Source organism: Chenopodium album, chromosome 18, assembly GCF_948465745.1.
Source record: "Chenopodium album chromosome 18, dcCheAlbu1.1, whole genome shotgun sequence".
Lineage (NCBI taxonomy): Eukaryota > Viridiplantae > Streptophyta > Magnoliopsida > Caryophyllales > Amaranthaceae > Chenopodium > Chenopodium album.
In genome coordinates this window covers 14,878,008-14,901,785 of record NC_137851.1, presented here as the reverse complement: position 1 = coordinate 14,901,785, position 23,778 = coordinate 14,878,008, and the positions used below count along the sequence as shown (strand labels likewise).

The 23,778-nt window shown below is 33.9% G+C and overlaps 2 protein-coding genes across 3 annotated transcripts; one reads left to right on the top strand and one right to left on the bottom strand.

The window, feature by feature from the left end:
* Nucleotides 1-6,560: 6,560 nt before the first annotated feature.
* Nucleotides 6,561-9,244, bottom strand: LOC145593170 (small ribosomal subunit protein uS15). Its single transcript, XM_081649678.1, has 5 exons — nt 9,108-9,244; nt 8,948-9,020; nt 8,219-8,357; nt 6,915-7,101; nt 6,561-6,783 (listed from the first exon to the last, which is right to left on the bottom strand). Exons 1-5 carry the CDS (start codon nt 9,128-9,130, stop codon nt 6,750-6,752), a joined length of 456 nt encoding a protein of 151 aa, XP_081505804.1. The 5' UTR covers nt 9,131-9,244; the 3' UTR covers nt 6,561-6,749.
* A 5,721-nt stretch (nt 9,245-14,965) lies between these two features.
* Nucleotides 14,966-23,647, top strand: LOC145593169 (protein REBELOTE-like). Of its 2 annotated transcripts, XM_081649677.1 has the most exons (14): nt 14,966-15,248; nt 16,177-16,231; nt 16,500-16,608; nt 16,693-16,744; nt 16,856-16,950; nt 18,635-18,703; nt 18,878-19,402; nt 20,083-20,382; nt 20,577-20,903; nt 21,378-21,584; nt 22,510-22,599; nt 22,687-22,784; nt 23,103-23,393; nt 23,469-23,647. In XM_081649677.1, the coding sequence occupies exons 1-13, from the start codon at nt 15,140-15,142 to the stop codon at nt 23,365-23,367; spliced, it is 2,301 nt and encodes a 766-aa protein (XP_081505803.1). In that variant the 5' UTR covers nt 14,966-15,139; the 3' UTR covers nt 23,368-23,393; nt 23,469-23,647. The 2 variants fall into 2 exon arrangements, with proteins under 2 accessions (XP_081505803.1, XP_081505802.1); XM_081649676.1 differs by having other exon boundaries at nt 23,103-23,647.
* The last annotated feature ends 131 nt before the right edge of the window (nt 23,648-23,778 follow it).

Here is a 23,778-nt window from a genome sequence, read left to right as displayed (position 1 = left end):
TTTTTTCCATTGATATGTTTGGGCATAAATTTTCTAATTATTACTCGAACTTTTTATAGTTGGTATTAACAAGTAATTGAAGTAATAATAACAATCCGAGGCTATAATTGGTGCCAAAAACATAGTAATTGAAGTAAATTTTGTATTATTGATCTTGCATTTATATGTCATTGATATGGTTTGCACATGTTCAAGATTTTATAGCCAGGTTGGTCCACTAAAAAACTAAGATGTTTTCGAATGGTGGATGAAATTAATATTGAACAAATATGCTTGTTGCTAGTTTTTTATTTTTTATTTTATTTTTTGTTTTTTCTTAACTAGAAAAGGAAACTCTTTGATCTATCCCCTAGTTCTTTGACTAGATACACGTTTCTATGACAGTAAAGCAAACCCACAATGTGACTTGGCATTCAGTTGATGACTTTAACATCAATTAATCCAGTGTTTCATATAGTAGTGATTAACTAAACGACGGATTAAGACATCTTTAACTTCAATATTGTATTAGTTGCTTTTTAAATATATGGAATACTCCCTCCGTTTTTTTTTTTAAGTGATACAGTTTGACCGGCATGTAGTTTTAGGAGTTTTTATTGACTTTAATAAAATAAGATGTTAGTGGGGTAGGTTGGAGGAGTGAGAAATGATAAAGTAAAAGAATGTGAGAGGAAGTGGGGACCGTGAAAGGAGTGAGAAATGATAAAGTAAGAGATAGTGGGGTGAAAATATATTATTAAAATGTAAAGAATTTCTAAAAGAGGAAGTGTGTCACTTAAAAAAAAAACGGCCGTTTAAGGAAAGTGTGTCAGTTAAAAAAAAAAAAACGGAGGGAGTACTTTTTACTTTTTAACAAAATTATCACCCAAAAAGACGAATTAGATCAGACTTATCTCGTGGACAAAGTTAATTAATAAATAATGTCTCTAATTCGCCATACTTAATACAGTAATTAAGTACTGTGTATAAGATCAATTAATAGATGTTGATCTGATAAGCTAACAAGTTCTATTATATCAATAACAATAATAGAGACATTGAACAATATTAATGATGACAAAAGTTGTTGATGAGTGGCAACCTGCAAGACTAATTAAGAGATTAGCTAATATCTAATCAATGATATGATGTTGGTAATAGTAAATAAATTAGTGATAATGATAATTTGTGAAACGAGTAACATCCAAAAGCATGCATTAGTATTACTGTATTACTCAACAGTGGGAAGACTCAAAGGATTCATTATAGTTACTAATTTGAATAGTTGATGTGAAACCAAATCATTAAATAAAGGTGTGAATGAATTTGAATAGAATAAGAATAGAATTGAATTATTATTATGTATCTAATATTATTGGAGTTAAGCTAAAATAAGGTCCCTCAACTTTAGTATTTGTAGCATTTTGGTCCCTTATCTTTCAAATGAAGCAAATTGGTCCCTCAACCACCCATAACTTACTTTTCCGGTGGAAAAAAGAGTAGTCAATAAAGTTTAGGGACTAAAGTGCCCATGTGGCAAAAAATAATATAATATTTTAAAGAAAGTTTATGGATTTTTTGATGTTGAGTTGGCATTTACTTAAATTAACGATGAAAATTAAGGGACTAACAAGATGATTACTTGACTAGGCATAATTTATTACACTATCGAAAGTTTAGGGAGCAAGTACGCTTATGTGGCGGAGCTTATAATTGCAATGGAAAGTTTAGGGACTTGTCCATATTTTAATGAATTTCATGTTGCTTGGACTATGTTGATATTAAGGATTAATAATTAGGCAAAGGCCTTTTATTTCGAAAAAATATTATATCAAACTATAAGAAAATAATTAAGATATTTTTAAAAATCATATCAAATTCAATTGAAAATATACAAGCATTTTATAAAAAACTATAATGATATTATAAGCATTTTGTTTTTTTTTTTTTTGAAAGATATAAACATTTTTTTTTAATTATATTTAAATGTAAAAAATAATAAAAATTCATTTTTCTTATTTTATAAAAAAACTATAATGAATGGTGTACGTTTTTTTTTTTATTGCGCCTTTTTCTTTTTAATAATTAGCTAACCCATTCTTCTCCTGTCAAGATGTTCTTGTTATAAACGAATTCCCAAAGATTGATTGGGAGATCCAATTGAGCATCCGAGTGCACTTATAAGAAGTGTGTCAATTTATTAGATGCTTTTATTAAGAAGAATTTTTATGTGTCAATATATCAATTTGTTTATGTAAATCATATTATATTTTTATATCATTTTTTAACTTATACTTTGTATATGATATATTTATTTATCTATTTATTTGCAAATGATATAATTATTTATATTCTAATATTGCTCATTTTTTTTATTGTCAGGTATGTTAATATTGTCATTATTTAATTGGATAATGCTAATCAATATTCATCCAAAGAGCACAAAGAGTAACAACTTAATTTTACTTTGGTTTTACTAAAATCCTTCAACATAAATTGTAAGGGGCCCTAAACTTTTGCTTAGTCATCGCTCTTAGTCCCTAAACTTTGCTGAGTCATCACTCCCAATCCCTAAACTTTTCTAGTCCCTGAACTTTGGCTTAGTTGGCAGCAGACATCCCTAAACTTTGCTGACTCAAAAGTTCCTCCACCAGAAATGGTGAGGCAAGGGTGATAGAGGGACCAATTTGCCTCATTTGAAAGATGAGGGACCAAATGTGCAACTAATGGTAAAGTTGAGGGACCGTATTTTAAGTGACACAGTTTGATCGGCACGTAGTTTTAGGAGATTTTATTGACTTTAATAAAATAAGATGTTAGTGGGGTAGGTTGAAGGAGTGAGAAATGATAAAATAAAAGAATGTGAGAGAAAATGGGGACCATGAAAGGAGTGAGAAATGATAAAGTAAGAGATAGTGGGGTGAAGATATATTATTAAAATGTAAGGAATTTCTAAAAGAGGAAGTGTGTCACTTAAGAAAAAACGGCCGTTTAAGGAAAGTGTGTCACTTAAAAAAAAAACGGAGGGAGTAATAGGGTTTAATTTTATATAATTAGTTGTTAGCGGTTGGTTATTGATTTATTGTATGTAACAATGTATCAAGTATTAATTACACCTTGTTTGACAATTGCGTGGTGAGTCAATTTGCTTCGCTATTTTTTTTTTATTTTTTTAATATTGCTTATTTATAACAGTGTTTTGTATAATTAGTTGCTAGTTTTTGACTGTAACAACGTCAATTGGTCTTCAAGGACACTGCTATATTCTTATAGTTCACCGATGTAATTAAGAATTTAAGATTATAGATGATGTATTGTAGTATTCAAGTATTAACTACTACGTATTATTTAAGTACTAACTACTCCGTATTTTAGTACGAGTACAAAATAAGATATACTGATGATATTTTAAATTCTTATTTAATTGTTTTTACTGTTTGACCATATGAGTGAAAGTTTGAAAGATAAGCATGAAGAGTATAATAAGGTTGTCAGAGTAAGCAAGAATGTGAAGACTGAAGAAGGAGGCATGTCAAGTGAAGTGTGGTAAACATTATTATCTTCACATGCTCACCCAACCTCCTTTTAAGTACTTGTATAAATTATACGGATTAAGAGCATCTCCAATGGCAAGCTACAATGCTTTGTAGCTTGCTTTTCCACATAAATTTCTAAGCTACAACACTTTTTAAGCAACAACTTGTTTCAATGGTAAGCTACAACATATTGTAGTTTGCAAAAAAATAAAGTTTTAAAAAAAATAGATAATTATACACATGTTCCAATATGAATGGAGATTATTTGTCTCTTTTTCAATCAAGCATGTAGCTTGGTTGGGCTACAATTGCTAGCATGTTGCTCAATTTTTTATTCTCCAATGGTAAGCATGTAGCTAGGAACTTTATTTAAATTGCAAGCAAGTCATTATAATTGAACCATTGGAGATGTTCTTAAAGGCTGCTCAAATTACATTATTGCGATGAAGTGGTCCTCATTTTATCCTGCTTCTCCTCGTGCTCGCATTTACCCTACTCCATGCAAGTACTTGCCTTTGCAACTATTGCAAGTGATCTATTTGCATTCTTTGTGCTCTTTCCGTTTCAAAATATAAGTCTTTTTAAGTTTTAACGAACTTTGAATGAGTATGATTCAAATATATGTCGTTGAACAAGCAATACTTGTACTAAGGGTCTGTTTTCTTCAGATTATTTTCAGTTTAGTTCCAATAAGTTTAGTTCAGTTCAATTCATTTCATTTCAGTTCTTAATTTCCTTCTCTCATAAAATATTCAATTCAGTTCAGCTCCAATAAATTCAGTTCAGTTCAGCTCATTTGAGTTAATCAGAACAGGCCCTAAAGATTATGTACATCCATATAACTATATAAGAACAAAAGTGTTTTCTAAAGTAAAACAACATCGATCAACAACGACTCCAACATCAGCAACAAATTAAAGTCTTAACCCCCAAAATGATTAAGAATAAGCAAGCATAAACTGCCATTTGAAATTGTTTGGAGTAGGCCAATTAAAATTGGTTAAGAATATAAACAAAGATTGCGAAAGAGAAATTAGTGCAAGTTAGGCCCTGTTCTGTTCACCTTTTTTTTTTTTTTTTTTTTGACAAGAAGAAAAGGGATTTCATTAATAAAATATAGCCAAACGACACTTACATATAATTCCTAAAAAATCAAGAATTCCAACATAAGTACACACCTTAAAACTAAATACATCGCAGATTTGGTTAACAATCGCCTTAATAAAAAACTTCATCTGAAGCAATACAATCTGTGAATTCGCACTGATTCGGCTTGAAATCCACTGATGCATTGGTCCTCCACATTCTCGTAGAGATTATGAAACCCTAGATTTCCAATTTTCACTAAACACACACAAAAAGAATATAAACTCAAGAGAAAAATCATCATCACAAGGATGAGATCTATTTATTGAAAGCAATTGAAAGGTTTTTGGGGCTTACCACCGGTAAAAATACCAGTGGAAGCCTCTACAAAGATTCACAATTGAGACCAAGAGGAAAAGAGATGGTAAAGATGGAGAGAAAAGGGAGAAGACAAAAGGAAAACCTTCAAAGAAATTGAAAAAACCTATCAATGGAGGTTAGGAAAACCCACCCAAGGGAAAAACTCTAGAGGGAACCAAAAAACCCTCCCAAGGAGAAAACCTACGAAGGAAAAATGTCTAATCGTTGACCTTTACATGGTTGTTTTGTTCACCTTATTTCCACTTATTTCAAGGTTAATAAGTTTAGATAAGGGTTAATAAATTCAGATAAGATAAATTCAGGAAAAATAAGTTCAGATAAGTTGTGATAAGGGTTAATCAGGGCTTTCCAAGTTTAATTTATAACTAAAATAAGTTCAGATAAGATTAGATAAGTTCATATAAATTAAGATAAGTTCAGATAAAACCAGATAAGTTCAAATAAGTAAAAATCAGATTAATAGAACGCACCTAGACTATAACATGAGGAAGGAAAAGAAGAGAAGAAGTGATAAGAATAAAATTAATTAAAAGTAACAACAACAAATGAGAGGTTTGGAGAAAGAAAAATAAAATATAAGTGAAACTTAAAAGTTACTCCGTAATAAACATAAGAATTAGAAATTTTTTGATTAATAAGACATGCTTTTGTCACAACTTAACTTATCTAAACTTATGTATGTTATCAGGACTTAATTTTATTTTAACTGAGGGTGCGTTCTATACACCTGATTTTTACTGATCTGAACTTATCTGAACTTATTAGCCCTTATTAGAACTTATTTTAGTTATAAATTAAACTTGGATAGCTCTGATTAACCCTTATCACAACTAATCTAAACTTGTCTGAACTTATTGTTCCGAAACTCATCTTATTTGAACTTATCTAAACCTATTAACCCTATCCTGAAATAAGTAGAAATAAGGTAAACAAAACAGGATCGGAACTTATTTATTTTAATTTAAACTAGGAAAAAATTCTTACAAATAATATAATCTTTCTTCATTATTCCAAAAATGAAACAATGGTAGGCAACCTATGTAATGTGTTAAATGTGACACGTGTTACTTTGTAATTGGTTACATGTATCTTTTATTTTTTTACAACTTTCTTTTCAAAACAATTGCTTTTTTTTTTTAATAAAGAAATACCCCTAAAAAACCCCACCATGTCGACAACCCAGCCACCACGTCAACAACCCAACACTACATCGGTGCATCCCTCACCCTCATGGGCCTCACTCCACCAACAACGAAACTCCCAGCTGAAAACACCTCACCGTCAACCCCACCTTCACCTACCACCAAAACGAAACCCTTGTTCACCCTAAAAGTTGCTGAAATCTGGGTTCAAGGGTGAAAGAGGGTTTTGTTTTGGAGTTAGGCTCACGGGTGATGGGTGTATCCGAAAAGGGAGAAGGAGGAGGCAGTACGGGGAAGGGGTGGTCGGAAAGGGCAAGGGAAAGGGTAGGGGTCGTCGGAAACAGGAAGGGAAGGGGGACTTAGTCCGGGGATTTTGTGGTACAATTTCATCATTACAGCATAATCTCAAGAGCAAACAAATATGAATATCAAAGACTTCAACGACCAAAATTTTCTAGTATAAATAGCAGATCACAAGTACTACAGCACTTCCTGTGGAAAAAGGAAAAAATAAAAAAAAATCTGATCATAACCACAACTGTAAGATGCGGGTTATAATTCTGTTACAAAGAAATAAAGCCCAACTTGCCATCTGCCTGAAGCTATCATCTTTCTACCATGAGGATTAGGCCACGAGGGTGCTGGCAGTTGTAGACTCGCTGCAAGTAAAAGTTATTTGAAAAGGGTTAACAATTAAACAGATGAAGGGCATATTAACATCATGCAACAATTGCACAAGGGAACCAAAAAAGATGATGGTTGAGCAGTCTTAAGAGGACAAGAGACTCACTATTTCCAGACTGGTGGGAGCTTCTTTGTCTTCTTGTAGTAACGAGCAAGTCTGTGGATCCTGCTCTCAACCAAAATCAACCTAAACTTAGAGTCCTTGTCCTTTCTGTTTCTCTCCAAATGCTTACGCACTGCTACAGCCTTCTTGATAAGATGGTAGAGATCCTCGGGGATTTCAGGAGCAAGACCTAAACAACACACAGTAAGCAAAAAAAGTTCATGAAGTTGGCCTAGACACACTCAAATTTCAAAAGATATCAAAAAACCATCTTGATGCAAAAGAAGTCTTCACAACAATCACCAAGTCATTTCAAACCGATTTCAAATGTGCAAGAAAAGCACAATCAATTCTCTATTTCAGATTTTCAGTCATCATTCCCATCTAAGTCTTGCTTGCAGTTAATAATAGTTAAATACTAAGATTGGTTCAGCTTCTACCACTAACAGCAGATTTGGGAGGCAACAATTAAGAGTGGTAATAGCATTGAGACTGTAGTTCATATTTTTCTTTACAAGAAATACACCATTCTAATGTACACTGTAATGCAATCCAACCCCTTTATGTCACCTAAGTGTGTTCATTTCTTTAAAATTTCATTACAACTTACTATCAAGGAAATTTAAGAAGAAAATACTGAATTTAAACTAAAAGGCAGAGAAGGATTGTCACAGAGAGTCCATGAGATTTTTCTTACAAAGCCGTTTTATATAATACTACCTATCAAATGAGCCATAAGAAATTTAAGAATAAATTTTTTGAACAATGGGAAGACCAATTCTCTACTGACCAAGTGACCAGCCACAAATACAAATAGTTTAATATGCAAAGGAATATGCATAAGGTTCGCAAAGTACAAGTTTAAGTTCTATCTTTCCAGCCTTGTAACTAACAATTATCAATAACTCAAGGGTCAAAGTTTGAGCAAAGAAACTTCAGCTAAATAAGGCTCAGCATCACCAAACTTACAATACACAATAACCAAAGCTCAAAAACTACGGCAAAAATTTCCTTAATTATTACTCAATCACTCCACCATTTCAAACCACAGACCAAATGAATCCTCAAATACTCAAATGCTGACATTCAAACAACTTTCTTTTTTCATAACTTATCATTCTACCAATATATTCTCAATAAAAGCATACCAGTCTATACTTTCAAATGCCTGTTCATTAGAACAATGCAGAACAACTTTAACTGATTTGTATACTATTAATACCACTACGATTAATCATAACTGCAGTACATTACCAATAACAACATATTATAAGACAAAATTCAAATAATTGAAAAGGAGAGTATACCAGTGGCCTTGAGGATACGGAGGATCTTGCTGCCGGTAACACTCCTAACCTGAGCAATACCGTGAGAATCCCTAAGAATCACACCAATCTGTGATGGTGTAAGACCCTTCTTTGCAAACTTGCAAATGTTATCCTCCACCTGCAAACAAATATACCCATCAGAAATTAACCCCCCCAAAAAAAAAAACATGGGCACTGCAAATAATGATAAGTTTATAGACTTTTTTCAATTATTTATCGAAGTACCTATTAGTGTGCATTGCATAATTATATAAGTCCAAACAAGTTTTACAATCATTTTTCGAAATGCACATCATTCAATTAATTTTGCCCAGAAAAAAAAATGGGGTATTGCATAAATTAATGAATATAACCAACATTTTTAATCAATTCTCAAAATAATCATTACCCAACCAAATTTACCCACAGAAAATTCATAGGTATAGCGACAATTGATGAATATAACCAACAATTTCAATCATTTCTCAAAATAACCATCATTCACCCAAATTTACCCAGAAAAAATACTACGTAATTGGTATTACAAAAATCAATAAATTTAAACAATTTCTTCAATCCTTTATCAAAATACCAATAACAACCAAATTTAACCAGGAAAACATGAACATTGCATAAATTAATAAAATTAAACATATTTACAGTCATTTCCATAAACACCCGCAATGCAAAAACATGAGAACGCAAAAAAAAAGGCAGAAAAAAACTAACATCTTGAGAGGAGATCTTGAGCCAAGTAGGTGGTGTGCGCTTGTAGGGGAGAGCAGAGGAAGAAATACCCTTACTAAAAACAAAAGAATACAATGCAATAATGAGATTAAGAAACCGCCATTAAAGGGTAAAGAATGGAGGAGAGAGAAAGAGGTTATACCCGCCACTGTGCATACGACCCATGGTGACGGCGGAGGTGTGGAGGAGGAATTGCTCTGCTGATTTTGCTTTGTTCTTCTTGTCAAGGCTGACAAACCCTACTACACCTGATTTCAATTGGGTTTTATTTTAGGTTTTATATACTACTCCGTACTATAATTTGGGTTATGGTATTTGGGTACCCGTCTTTATAATTAACGGGTTATTTGGGGTTGTTTTTCTACATCTCAATGGGATAGAGCCTTAGACTCTTGGATAATAGGTGTCAGTTTTAGTGTTCGGGTTGAGCTTAGTAAGGTTGGGTCAGGTTTATTTTTAGTTTCGAGTTATGCAAAATTATCGTGACCATACAACTCGGAATCTAAATCAGGTTGTTTTTTGGATCCATTTGGCTAGTTACTTTTGAACACCTCTAAACTTGGTATTGTAGATAGTTAGATTTAGGGGTGAGCAAACCCGAGTACCCGGTCAAAATTTTAGGACCCGGACCCGTAATTGGTTAGGATCGGGTCCTAAAATTCGGAACTGGAATCGGAATTAGTTTAACCGGGTCCTAAAATTTAGGAATTGGAATTGGAACCACTGAAAACTGGTTCCGGTTCCGAGTACTTGCTTATGTATATAATTGTTAAAATATAATGCAAATTATATTACTTATTTTGGTTATTTTCATTTTTAGCTTTTAATACTTAAATCCTTACCTTATAAAAAGTAGAAGATAACTCTTAGAAATAGTGTGCTACCAACTACACCCTAAAAAATATGTACAAAAATGTGTATTTACTTTTTTACCCTCATTAATATGTTTGCTCTCATTAATATATTTGATGTTTTTTTTTTCATTAAACATATCATCAATTAATTCAAAAAAAAAAAATTAACAAAATATTGTAATGCCTTTTTTAAAATATTAAAATTATACTTCATATGTTATTATTATTATTCAAAAAAAAATATATTGTATTTACGAAGAGATTGTTTATTACCAAGTTGCTCTTCTTATTTACAATCTTGTCGTCCTTTAATTGCAACACTATTGTTAAGGTGTATTAGCTTTTGAATTGTACGTTGTTTGATGACACATAAATAACATTATAGAGTTTGAATGGGATTCATATTAAATAGTGATATTTAAGCAAATGTTATCAAAAGATGTAAAAAACTTAAAAATCCTAAAATCAAGGGAAATCGATGGAAAAAAAAAAAAAAAAAAAAAACTAGACTAGTACGGAGTATTAATTATGGAGAGATTTAAGGGGGAAAATATAGCTAAGTGATTATTGATTTAGTATTAGATATAGATATTAGATGGTTGTAGAACAATAAAAAACTTAGATTATTAACTTTTTAGCTAAAACGAACATTTCACATAATATTACTCCATATGACCAAAACTCAAAAAAAATTCACTTGAAGAAAAACACGCTAGGTATTATTGAATCATGCAAATCAATTAAGAGTTCTAAACTAACAATAATTTAAGATATGAGGGTCGATGCAAATCAATTAAATATTGTTTAATAATAATTTTGAAATAACAGTGTCAAACTTTTGAGGGTTTCAAAAAATAATTGTCATAATAGATTTTGGTGGCTTTTTAATACTTCTACAAAGTCACCACATAGGCACATAAACCAAATAGTACGTATTAAAACTAGCAGGTCTACCACTCAAACCAAAGGGGTAAATACATGCCAATATAATTTCTCTACAAGAGCTAAGTCCTTCGCGCCCATCGCGCGCGTAGCCACTCTAATTTATGTACGCATTAAGCTATTTGTGTTTATGTTAGGTATTAGTAATACTTTTTTTTATTTTACTAACTAGATACATTCAACATATTTTTGTTATTTAAAATATATTTAGTTTAGCATATATTGAGTAACCAGGTACCCAACCGGTTTCGCTTCCAAAAAGTTGAGAATGGGAATTGAAACCAGAACCGATTGTAACCGGGTCCTTAATGTATTACCTGGTATTGGAACCATCGGGTCCAATTCCAAATTTGGACCCATCGGTTCCTAACCGATTCCGGTTCCAATCTCGGGTACTCGGAATTTTTGCTCACCCCTAGTTAGATATATGTAGAAATTTGACCACACCTTATGTTAAGCTATCTAGTTATGCGTAGATGGATTCATGGATTAGAGTATATGCTTCCCTTATTGGCTTATTTCCCACTTGAGAGTTAACTCGTGTAATTTGGTTGATTTATTTGTTAAAAAGGTGTTAATTCTACAGGATTCATGATTTTTACTAGTTTTTTTTTTGTTGGTAATGGGTAGCAATTATAATATTAACAAGACAGATCAATTGTAGAAAATACAAGTGTATCTTCGTGATAAACTTGAAGTGTTTATTTAAGGGTATAAGTGTCCATTCGCGTATTTAAGTATGGATAAGTTTGTAATTTCAAAAGTTAACACCGTAAAATTTGAGGAAAGTCATTAATGGAGGAAATTGAATTTGAAAACTTTAATGGAAAAATCATAAACTTCAATACAGAAAGTCAAGTGCAGGGAGAAGGTTCAATGGAGGAAAAAGCTGCCCATCCCTTTTGGGGTTCACCTAGCCCTTAATTTCAAACAATAATGATGGTCAGCATGTCAGTGGAAGGTGGGTGATCAAGGATGAAGAAGATGAAGGTGGAGGTGGTGGTGGAGGAAAATTTCGGCTCCTTCAATGGAACTAGGGTGTCCTTCAATTGAACATTGGTGTGGATTGGGGGAGGAAAAAGGTGGGTGGAGGAGATGAAGCTTTAATGGAGATAACGTCGTCCACTTATATCACTTTAGTTAGCTTTACAACTCATAAAATTAAACAGAACAAAATTTTGGACGGGCTTAAGAGTGCGACTGTGCCCACTTTGAACCAGACCTAACCCGCACGAAATAGATCTAGCCCACTTTGAACGCCCCTTCCCTAAACTACTCGACCCAATTTTTTAAAAAACTAGATTAGGTCCCGTGTGACGTACGGTAATTTTTAATATTATTATCAATTATACAATATTTTAATTAGTGTAAAAAAATAGTGTAAGAAATTGTCTAATAATATTGTGAATTAAACTACCAAAATATTTATTAAAATAATCATGGAAGATCTAATTAGCTAATTATGTATTTAAAAGTTATGCATTTGATCATATAATTATATATTATGTATATCAAGGTGGTACCATCATTTTCTTGTTAATTAAATTAATTTTTAAAGCTATATATCTATCTCACAAAATAATTCAATTCCCTTTATACTTGCTATTAAAATCACGCTTTATTTTATCTCAAATCAAGCCATTTACAATATTAATCCATATCTTCCAAATAACGTACTATTTTTTCTTTATTCAACCTTTCTCTTGTTATTGGATATTGGTATGTTTTAAATTATGTTATTGATTTTTTTTATTCTTTCTAAAAGTAAAGATTAGACTACTACGTATAATTTATTGTTAATAATTAAGGCAATTTTACATAATACTTATTTTTTTTACCTCATTAAAACTTTACTAAATTAGTGTTTTTTTAAGGACACACCAGAAAATGACATTAGTGTCATTGCTGGTGTATCTTTTAGGGCCTGTTCTCATTGACTGAACTCAGCTGAACTGAACTGAACTGAACTGAACTGAACTGAACTGAACTCAGCTGAACTGAAATGAATATTTTATAAGAGAAGGAAATTAGGAGCGGAACTGAGCTGAACTGAACTGAACTGAACTGAACTGAATTTCAACGTAAGAGAACAGGCCCTTTTTTTTTGAGAGAAATCGGGAATATTATTATTAAGTAACATCAAGCTCCGCCAAAGTCAAGAGACTTTGCGGGAAAGGACCAAAACAAACAAATTCATCACAGTTCCTAGTGTCCCACCTAGCCACACAGTGGGCTACCGTATTTCCCGATCTCTTTACATGAGAAATAGAAAAACAAACAAAAGACAAAGACAAAGCTAAAATATCATCAATCATAAGGAAGAAAGGTGAGCATCCTTTTGATTTCTGCTTGACCTTCAAGACCACACTTAGAGCATCACTTTCCACTTGAACCCTTTCATACCCCATTCTTCTAGCAAAAATCAACCCAAAAACCACTGCAGCAGCTTCGGCCAACTCCACAGACCACCCATCACCACCCTTTCTCACAGCAGCCGCAAGAATACACCCCCTATCATCTCTAGCTACCACCCCAATCTGAGCTACATTATCAACATAAGCATCACAATTAATCTTGACAACACCTTGGGGGGGTTTGCACCAAGACACAACAGCAGCAGGAGCAGCGTGGGCTACAGGAGGGTGGACTTTTACAGCATAAGAATTATACTCACAGACTAACTTAGACATACCTGTCGCAACAGCAATCGGATCAAAATCCTCAGTGTCAAAGATAGCCTTATTTCTACACGTCCACGCAGCCCAGCAGAGGGTTGCAATGCTCTTAAAATCCTCCTTCGAGACTTGGTCTTTTAGCCATAGAAGCCTTGTGGAGAAGCTATCAGCAGGGGCTTGACTAAGGATATCACGAAACTTGCTTACGGCCCAAATGTCTCGAGCAGCAGAGCAATGAAACAGAGTATGAATGATGGATTCCTCTCCATTACCACAGATGCCACAAGTGCTGTCATCTAGAATGTGGCGATATGTTAGTCTTTCACGCACCGCAAGAAACCCTTTACTCGCCCTCCACATAAAATGCCTCAATTTCGGGGGAGCATCCAAGTTCCAGATTAGCTTCCACACCACATCCCAAGAGCTATCGACCTCCAACAAACCACCAGATTTTCCGAACCAATAACCCGAGCGAACACTGTACTCACCATCTTTACTCGCCCACCAGAACATAGTGTCTCTTGGGCACCTATTCGACAGAGGAATAGACAAGACTGCAGCACGTTCTGAGGCAATAAAAGTAGCGTTCACCATCTCAACATCCCACGAATTGCAATCATGGTCAATTAAATCAATAACCCTCAAGTTCAAGTCACTATCCACCGATGGAGTCGGGACCAAGACCGACGTGTTACCAGGAAGCCAAGCATCACTCCACACATTAATAGCACTCCCATTCCCAACTCTCCATTTCAACCCATCAAGAAGCAAAGATCTTGCTCCCCACATACTCCTCCAAGCATAGCTAGGGTCAAAGCCCACACATGATTCCAAGACATCACAATTTTTGAAATATTTAGGCTTGAGAATCTTATGTAGAAGAGAATCAGTGTTGTGGTGGAGACGCCAAAATTGCTTAGCAAGAAGCGCTTGATTGAAATATCGTAGATCACGAAAGCCCAAACCGCCCTTGCCCTTTGGTTGACACAACAAATCCCACCGTTGCCAATGCATTTTCCTTCCGGAATCCGTAGTCCCCCACCAAAACCTTGCTAGAAGAGAGTGGAAATCATCAATTAAAGTATCCGGAATTTTAAAAATACTCATCATATACGTCGGAATTGCTTGAGCTACAGCTTTAATGAGTATTTCCTTCCCCGGTCTAGAGAGTAATTTTTCCTTCCACCCTTGGAGCTTCTTCCACAAGCGTTCTTTTAGCCCTGCAAAAATCACTTTCTTTGATCTACCAATAATTGTAGGGAGACCCAAATATTTTTCATGTTTTTCGACCTCCTGAACACCAAGAATTTCGATAAAAAGAGAACAGACCCTTAGTATATAGTTATTGATTGATTGATTATTGATGATTTGGACGGGCTTAAGAGTGTGATTGTGCCCGGCCTGAAAAGCCCGCACGGCCCCACTATTTTGGACAGATTTCTGGCCCGAAGCTTAGCCCATCCGAGAAATGGGGTTTTTATCATGACCCAGCCCGAACTCGCCCCGCCTAAGGTCACCTCTACTCCCAGTCTCCCACCCCTCAAACGTTGGGAAGTTGTATTACCCTGCATTCGTTTTTCTCCTTTGCTTAGCCGCCATTTTCTTTTCCTTGTTCAAATTAATTTGTTTTCTTAGCCCTAATTTTTTTTCAAGTTATATTATATTCAGATTCAAATTTCTGGTAGAAAATTAAACAACAAATTATGGGGAAATTAGGGAAGAAAGCCAGAAAATTTGCGAAGAAGCATTTACAGACTGTAATGAAGCAAAAAAGGAAGTTCAAGGCTATTCACAAGAAGAAAAATACTCCTAGTATGAACAATTTTTCTCACTCTCAATTAAAAATTCGTTCTTTTTGATTATTTTTTCATGTTCAAATGCTCAATTAAGCTATATTTGAATTAATGTTTTTTGTAATTAATCGTAAATGGTTTGTGATTATCATTGTTTTTGATTCAATTAAATAATTGGGGTCTGAATTTGTTGATTTTATTACATATTGTTATCTGCATTTCCATCTTTTGAGTTGAGTTTGATTAGAGTAGAGTTAGAGGGCAAAGTTAATTTGTATGGGAGATGATGAAGATAGCCATAACTTGTTGCTATGAAATAAGCTCTAATTCGAAATTAAGAATCTAAAGAATATAAATTTTAGTTATGTGTTTAGAGCATTACTCCTTTCACTGTTATAATGAAGATGGTACGGAGTACTAAACTTTTGCAATGGAATAAGCTCTAATTCGGAATTAAATTTGTAAAGAACACGAATTTTAGTTGTGTGTTTGTTTAGGTTATGACTTCTAGCATTATAATAGTGAAGATAGTAATTTACTATTGAACAAGCTCTTATCCAAAGTAAAATCTTAATGAATGCGAATTTTAGTTGTGTGTTTAGGGAGTGAGTGTTTCGAGTATGCACTTGAAAATTGAAAGAAGGAATGCTGAGGTTTGATTAAGAGGAGAAGCGGTTGTTTGACTCAGAGCTGAAGGATCACTCAAAAGGGATTTTTCAGTTTATAGTGTAAAATCATGTATAAGACTATATGTTTTTGGACTAAGGGAGAGCTATTTTAATTTGTGCTTGATATTTCATTGTGTTTTTGAGCAGTGATGTATATCTTTTGTGATTAGTCTGCGACCTTATTCTCTTTTATAGTATATACACTTTTAGTAGTTATTTGAAGAATAGTGATGATATTTATTGATTTATGTATCTTATTGGATCATTTGGACTTACTAGGGGCTGAAAGAGATGGTCCTGGAGATTCGGCCGGTGATACTACATCTACTGGAAGGTAAAAAGGTGAAACCAAAGTTACACCAAAAAGGAAAAAAAACTTTTTTTTTTTGTTGAATAGTCAAGTATGCATTCTGCTGTGTGCTTGCAAATTTTCTATTTTGTTCTGGATTTACAACGCTACTTCTTAAATTTATTGGTAATTTTGTATACTGATATAAAGTAGAATCATTGAATTTGCAAGGGAACATATATATGTAATATATCAATCACCACTTAAAGGCAAAGTGGCAAATACTTTATAAAAGTTTCATTTTTGTTCTTAGGATGCCAGTTATTGAAAATATAGAGGATGCTTCTCTAGATATATTTTCAAGTAGGGAAGATATTGAAATGGTTGAAGATGGTTCAGAAAGTGATGGATATCTTTCTGAGGTACTGCATTGAACCATAGGTAAACTGTATCTATGCATTTTTGTCTTGCCTCTTTTTTTCTTGTGTTGATGATTAATTATACAGGATTCAAGTTGCTTATATGCAAGTGTGAGTGAAACAGAGCTTCAATCAGAAGGTAAAAAATAATTTCATAGCGCATTTGTCATTTCTTCCTTCATCCATTACCTAGTTGGCTGTAATATGAACTTGATAAATTATATCACTGACCAGCTTGTTTTGTCTGCAGATGCTGGCAAAGGCAGCAAATTATCTATTCAGAACCAAACCATATTATCTGAACTTTTGGCAAAAAAGAAAAGATTAGAGGCTTTGAAGCAAAAGGTAATTTTTTGGGAAAGTAATTTATGCTGCAAACTTATTGAAGCTGAAAAATTCCTCTATCTCTATTTCAAATCATTCTAAAGATCAAAGAAGTTGTTCTTGAATCAATGCATAAAGTAAAAATGTTCACTTCCAGAATGATATCATAAACTCAAGGCTTTGCGTTACATCTAGTCATCTGTTGCATCATTCTGTTTGTTTTCTCTTTGGGATAGCAAGATTAATCTATACCTGAATTCACTTTTTGTCTGATGAATTTGTTTATTGGATAAATTATTTTATTGCTTTATATTGAGGGTAACCAAATCAAGAGATGAGAATAATGTATGCACATGATAGGTTTTTGGTATTCTTGGCAGTATTTCTTGTGCTTATAAATGGGGAACTTGGCAATAGCAAATAGGAGTTTAGCAAGTTAAGAGTGAAATTAATGATTGAGGATCACTAAATTATTGTCCTTTTCCTGACGGTTTTGTCATGGGTATGGTTTGAGAAGCAATAACAAATTAACTAAATTTCTCTTGCTAGAAACTTCACCCTCTTTCATGATTTAAAACCCTGGTAAATTTTGGATATAGAGGCTCTTATAAGTTATAACCATTCAAAAGGCTCCCTTTTATTCCAAACATGAGAATTGTGATTTTGTCAATGCAAATGCCTTTTTCTTAGCCTCAAATTTGCACAAAACAAATGCCCCTTAAAAGGTTTCACCAACAAGGAAGAGGAGTGCTGTTGGTTGAGCTGGTTTATTTATCTATGAACGATCTTGTGCTTATGACATCTGGAGATTTTATCAATGTGGGTCTGTGCAAAATGCAAATCCCATGCTAATTAGTATATGGTCATGCCATATTTGGACCGTTACACTCTATGTATTTACATTTGCCACAATGAAGTTGCTTATGTCACTATGCTTGTCGCCTCTTCCTGTGCCCTTTATATGACAGAAGAGTGCAACATCTTCATTGTGTACTATTTATTTGATCTAAAAAGTTAATGAGGAATCCTGGGTAAATGATATTCCTACAGTCTTTTTTAATTACAGTGTAAAGAGGGGATGCTCAATTTTTTGGGAGAGGAAAGTTAAAAAAAAGGGGGGACCAATGTGATGATGAGAGAGATAGAAAGAATCATTGCTATTATTTTGCTACAAAGGAATACGATGCATTTAAAATGAACAGAGGAAGTATTTGTTTGCTATCATATATTGACTTGCTTGGAAGAATCAATTTGTTTCTTGTGGCTTTAGAGGGTTGTTATACAGTGGTGGAATGTTCTTATTATTGAGACCTGAGTATGTTGACTTCTAATGTAAATTTAATTACTTTTAATGTAATATTTTTAGCCTTCCCCCAAAATAAAGGAAGAAATTGAAATTTAATCTTTCAACCATATTTCTGAGGTATACAGAATTATGTGCGTTATTTTAATCATATTTTACTGGTTATTTTGTGTACATTAACTTACTAAGTAGTCATTTGGGCTGAAATGACTGTGTTGCTGGTTCTTGCCTTCTTGGCTTGTTTTGTCTTTTAATATGAATTTTTCATTTATATCTTGTAGTAGGCCTTTTATATTTATGTTATTTGGAAAATGGGAATTTAGATGCTTACCCTTTTTGAATAAAGTTTCTTAGTCTACTAATTGACTCTTTCTTTCTTTTGTTGTTGTGGGAATACTTCAGGATCCTCACTTTGTGATCTTCTTGCAAGAAAAAATTAAAGGTCTTGAATCACTTGACAACGATAATATGGTGAGTGCTAAGTCAATCTCTCTTTTTTGTTAAAATTGAAACTTTGGGGCTAATTTTATTAAAATATGATCTAGAAGTTTCAATTGTCCCTATGGTCACTACTCTTATCATTTCACCTTTTTTTGAACTACATATATGTTATTTACATGACAAGTGATTTCTTTGGTTGGCAAGTCTGATGAAGATGAGGTAAGTAATCACGATCTCCAGTCTTTTAATGGCGTTGCCCCAAGTCCAAGTGCTGGCAAAGTGTTAAGTTCCTCTACTCTCAAGAGCTGGTGTCAGCTAGTTAAAGAGCAGCAAAATCTGTCTATTCTGCGTGGTCTTCTAAACGCCTATCGTTCGGCGTGCCACTATGGTGCTGAATCAACTGAATCTAATACGTCTGTCTCCTCTCCAGTAATACAAAACAAAGAGACTTTTTGCACCATTCTAATGTTTATGCTTTCTGAAAGTGATCAATTATTTCGTGGCTTTTTGGGAATATCTTCCGATTGCAAGAAGCAGACCATACTAGAGTTAAAAAGTTCCTCAAAATGGGTAAGTGTGAAGCCCATGGTCAAGTCATTTTTGACTAGTACTCTGTTCCTCTTGAATCAGTTTACCGATGCGGACATGTTGGCATACTCCTTGAAACGGTTGAGAGTTTCATTGGTATTTTTTGCTGCATTTCCATCTCTGCAGTCCAAGCTCACTGAGGTATCTTAAGTTTAAGAAACTATATATTATGAAATTAAATATATTTGTGCTCCAAAATGTTTCTGTCCAATCCCAACATCTTTTCTGTATGTGCGTTGAATTTTTTTGGAGAAAAAGTTAGAATTTGTTTCCATAATATATATACTTTTGGGTTGATCTGTGTGCCCCAAAGACCTCACTCTGTTTTACCTATTCATAATTATTATAGTTTACTGATTATTGGAGTTTCTTTTGAGTATTTTCCTCTTTCTCAAAAACTCACCATTAGTCTCTATCGATTAAGGAGTAAGTTTGCATATGTTTGGATTAGTAGAGCTATGGACCTCCAAGCCTTGCTTGATGGTGGTGGATACATATGGAACTGCCATAAATCTCACAATTGTTTCCTACTTTAGTTATCATTCAATCCTATTACTTGTTCTAGTAATTTAGGCCAGTTTCTTGATGATGTAAAACTTTTGCCTGTCAAAGTGTTTGTCTCTTAAATCAGCCTCTTGACATGTATCGTGAATTTGTCCCTCTCCTTTCCTCTTTGGTGTTGTGGCAGATAAGGATATGATGAATGGAATTATGGTTAATGTTTACTTATCTATCTTCATTTCTCAATGGTGATGTTATGGTTGGTAACCCTAATAGTGGCTGTCTGTTGTGATTTCTTGACTACCTACTGCACACTGCAGGTTGCTGTTCACCTTTGGGCAACTGGTGGAGGGAATCTTTCATCATGCTCCTTTAATGTCTTGCGTGATCTGGCTTCTCACTTTGGCCATGATTCTTATGATAAATGCTTGAAGAGAACATATAAAGCCATAATTTCACGCTGCAAAGTTGTGGACCCTTCGAATTTAAATCATATAGAATACATCATAAATTCCTTTGTTGAGCTGTGCTCTATAGATTTGCAGAAATCAATCAAAGTGGCTTTGGCATCTGCTCAGAAACTAGCTGTCATCCTTAGGTTGGGCTTGCAAACTAAGGAGGTATATGGTACACTTACTGTCATGCATGCTTTAAACGTTATTCTACTTTGTTAAAGAGAGAATTTTACTTATTGTCTCTAATTGCTCTCACATGAAAATCAAGAATATTAGAAGTGAAGCCAACATATTGATTTTAGATTTTCCTTAGCTTCTGCTGTTTGTTGAAATTAAAGTGTACTATAAATGTCTGGCAGGAAGCTTTGAAGAAGATTTGCAGTTGGGAGTATGTTTTGTGCATTGATCTCTGGGTCAAATATGTGTCTGTTAATTTTAAAGATTGTGATCTTCATGGCCTTCTATATCCACTCATCCAAGTCATTAATGGAGTGGCTAAACTCTTTGCTGGTCCGAAATATCTGCCTTTGAGAGTCAAATGCATACAATGGTTAAATCAACTTTCCGCAGCCAGTGAAATCTTCATCCCTGTCTCTTCATTGGCGTTGGATTTATTGGAGAGCAGTAATGCCCAGGGAGATGAAAAGCGTCGAAAGGGCAGTATTAACTTATCAACTATTTTGATGGTATGAATTATATTTCAACCTTTCTGATTTTGTAACTATTCATTGGCAAACTTTGCTGTATAATATTAATTGTGGCATAGCTTGTTATGCCCTGCTTGCTTCTGCTGCAGAATTATGATTAGTTATTTATTGTAGCTAAAAGTTGCTTCACCACCTCATCTGACACAGGATTTGCAGTTTTTATCTTTAAGATTGTTGGTTCTTCATTACAGATCGATTTGTTTTTTGAATTCATTGATTTTGCCAATTTTGGCATTTTTCATGGGAAATATTGATGAATCAAAAGAGTTTTTAGTACTCAAAAAATTGTACTGTATTTGGGTGTGTGTCATTTGGAGAATGAAACTTGGAATTTGTTTACATTTTGATTGTGATTGTGGCACCATTCTTCTGCTGAATCTATGAAATAAGTTTACAATCTTGTAGTATGTTTAAACATCTGGATAATTATAAGTATGTTGGTTGATGGACCAGTTACCCAAATATTGGCTGAAGTCGTCAGAATTTCAAGAGGAGAGTGTTTCTGCTGTTGTGGAGCTCCTTTGTTCGCATTTTATTCAGTGGAGTCATCACATATCTTTCCCTGAACTTGCTACTGTTCCTGTCATCCGCTTGAAGCAATTTCATGAGAAGTCTGCTACTGAAAGCCTTTGCCGGCCAGTGAAGCGCCTAATTGATCAGGTAATTTCATTGGCTTTATTGCTTTTGATTTGGCAGCACCGCAACAGTGTGTATTCAACATCTTTGTCATTTATCATATTATCATTTTCTATACTCTTATGTATGCATCATGCCGGTGTCTGAATGACTGGCTCTTTAGCACTCTTGATTTGGAAAGATAGCTAGATGACACTTGGGATTTAAATTTATTATATACATCAATCTGTTGGCATGTGATTATAAACCTAGGCGGAATAGAAGCTATATTCTTACATCTTATTGTTACACTTGAATGAACTCTCTTCTTGTTCCACTACATATATATTTCTTAATATTATCTCGATGCTCATTGTGAGATGAAGCTTATACTGCCTTTGTCATAGCATTTGGTTTATGGTATACTTGTCTGAATTTTCTTCTTTACATTGCTGATGACCAAAAATGCTGCAATGTAATTTTGTTGCATTCTTGTGCTTGTCTCGGATAGAAAGGAAAACATTCTTCATGATAGCTAGTTGACAGAAATAATCGTGGTTAATTGAGTTACAGAAAACACTTTGTTTGGTTTTACTCTCGCTGTAATATAGACTGCTAAATAGACATTAATTGAGTAAGTCTTTTACTATTTTGTATACTATAGTTCATAAATCCTTTTGCATTGCTTTGCAAAGAGGAGAGGAACTGAGGTTTGACTAGCAATTGCTTGGGCAACTATTTGGTTCTAGAAATGTGCTGAACATGCATCTCTCTTCTGGTTTAGACTTGTTAAATGCCTTAAAGCTGTGTACATTTGGGGTTCTGGAACACTTGCGAGTCTTGTGACCTTCCTAGCAGTGGATCTACAGTTCTACACACTGCCTTTTTTTTTTGCAATTGTTGTAGTGGCCTTGTAGGTCGGTTTAAAGTTATGTTGATTACCTTGTCATGTCGTTTTCTCATCTCACAGGTGGAGAAGAACATGGAGTTTGTCCAGAGAAAGAGAGAGGATGTTTCATTTTCACCAGTAGACCAAGGATCTGCAGATTCATTTCTTCAGGTTATAAATACGTTTCCACATCTGTAGAAAATATAGGTGTACCATCTGATTTTAATAAGTCTCAATGATTTCTTGAATAATGTGCAGAGTGAAAAGCGCGATGACAAATCCCCATTTATTCAGTACTACAAAAGTATAATGCTAAACGCCATGACTAGGAAACTCAGCACAAAAGACAATACATAGTAAGTCTGATTTTCTTTTTGAGTGATACTCTTTCATTAGAGTGAGGTAGAATCCATCTTTTCTATGAAATACTATATAGTTGATAGATTTTGCTTGGGAGTTTATATGCCAGTAATGTTCTAGGATTAGTGTTCTTATACTGTTGATCTTATCATCTATTCAATTGTAAATTTGAACCGTCATTGTTCTTTTATCACGTCGATCAACATCAGAACTGGTAACATTGATAACACTAGATTTGCATTTACTTCTGTGCTCTTTGGTTTTAACCTGCCTTCATTTCGCTGATGTATGGTCCTGTTCCCTAAATGATGTAGTGTGGCGAATCAGAATAAATCGAAAGGGAAAAAGCAAAAGCCGCCACAAAAGTCAGAGGATGTGAGTGTTGACGGTGTAAAAGAAACTGCAAAGACCAACAGATTAAGTAGTGTGCCAAATGAGAAAAAATTGAAAGGGAAAAAGCGAAAGGCACCACAAAAGTCAGAGGGTGTGAGTGCTGATGGTGTAAAAGAAATTGTGAAGACCAACGGCAATTCATCTACCAGAAGTGAGAAAGTTGTGAAGAAAAAGCAGAGAACTTGAGCATGTTGTAACTAGTGAGATTATAGGTAAGTACACAAATAATCCCCTTGGAATTGTGTTTTTCCTCTCAGTCTCCTTGTTCACGGAATTTTGTATGGCAGATTATACTAGGTGCTTACTCGGATTTTTTGTACTGGGCGTAATTTGGTAATGTACGCCGTAACAGATTTGATCTTATTTCGTGTAATAGAGAAAAATTTTGAAACCAAAATTTTTAATCTCATATTGTTTTCCAAAATAATTAGATGAAAGCTTTTCCAAATTCGTTACTGTATAATTTTGTTGCGTTATGTATTTCCATGTTGTATTTGTACATTATTTTCTTTTATCATTTTTCTTTTAAAGCCTTGTTTAATTCACCTTAATGTTGCTGAATTTAAATTATTTTTATTGATTCTCTATTATATTTCT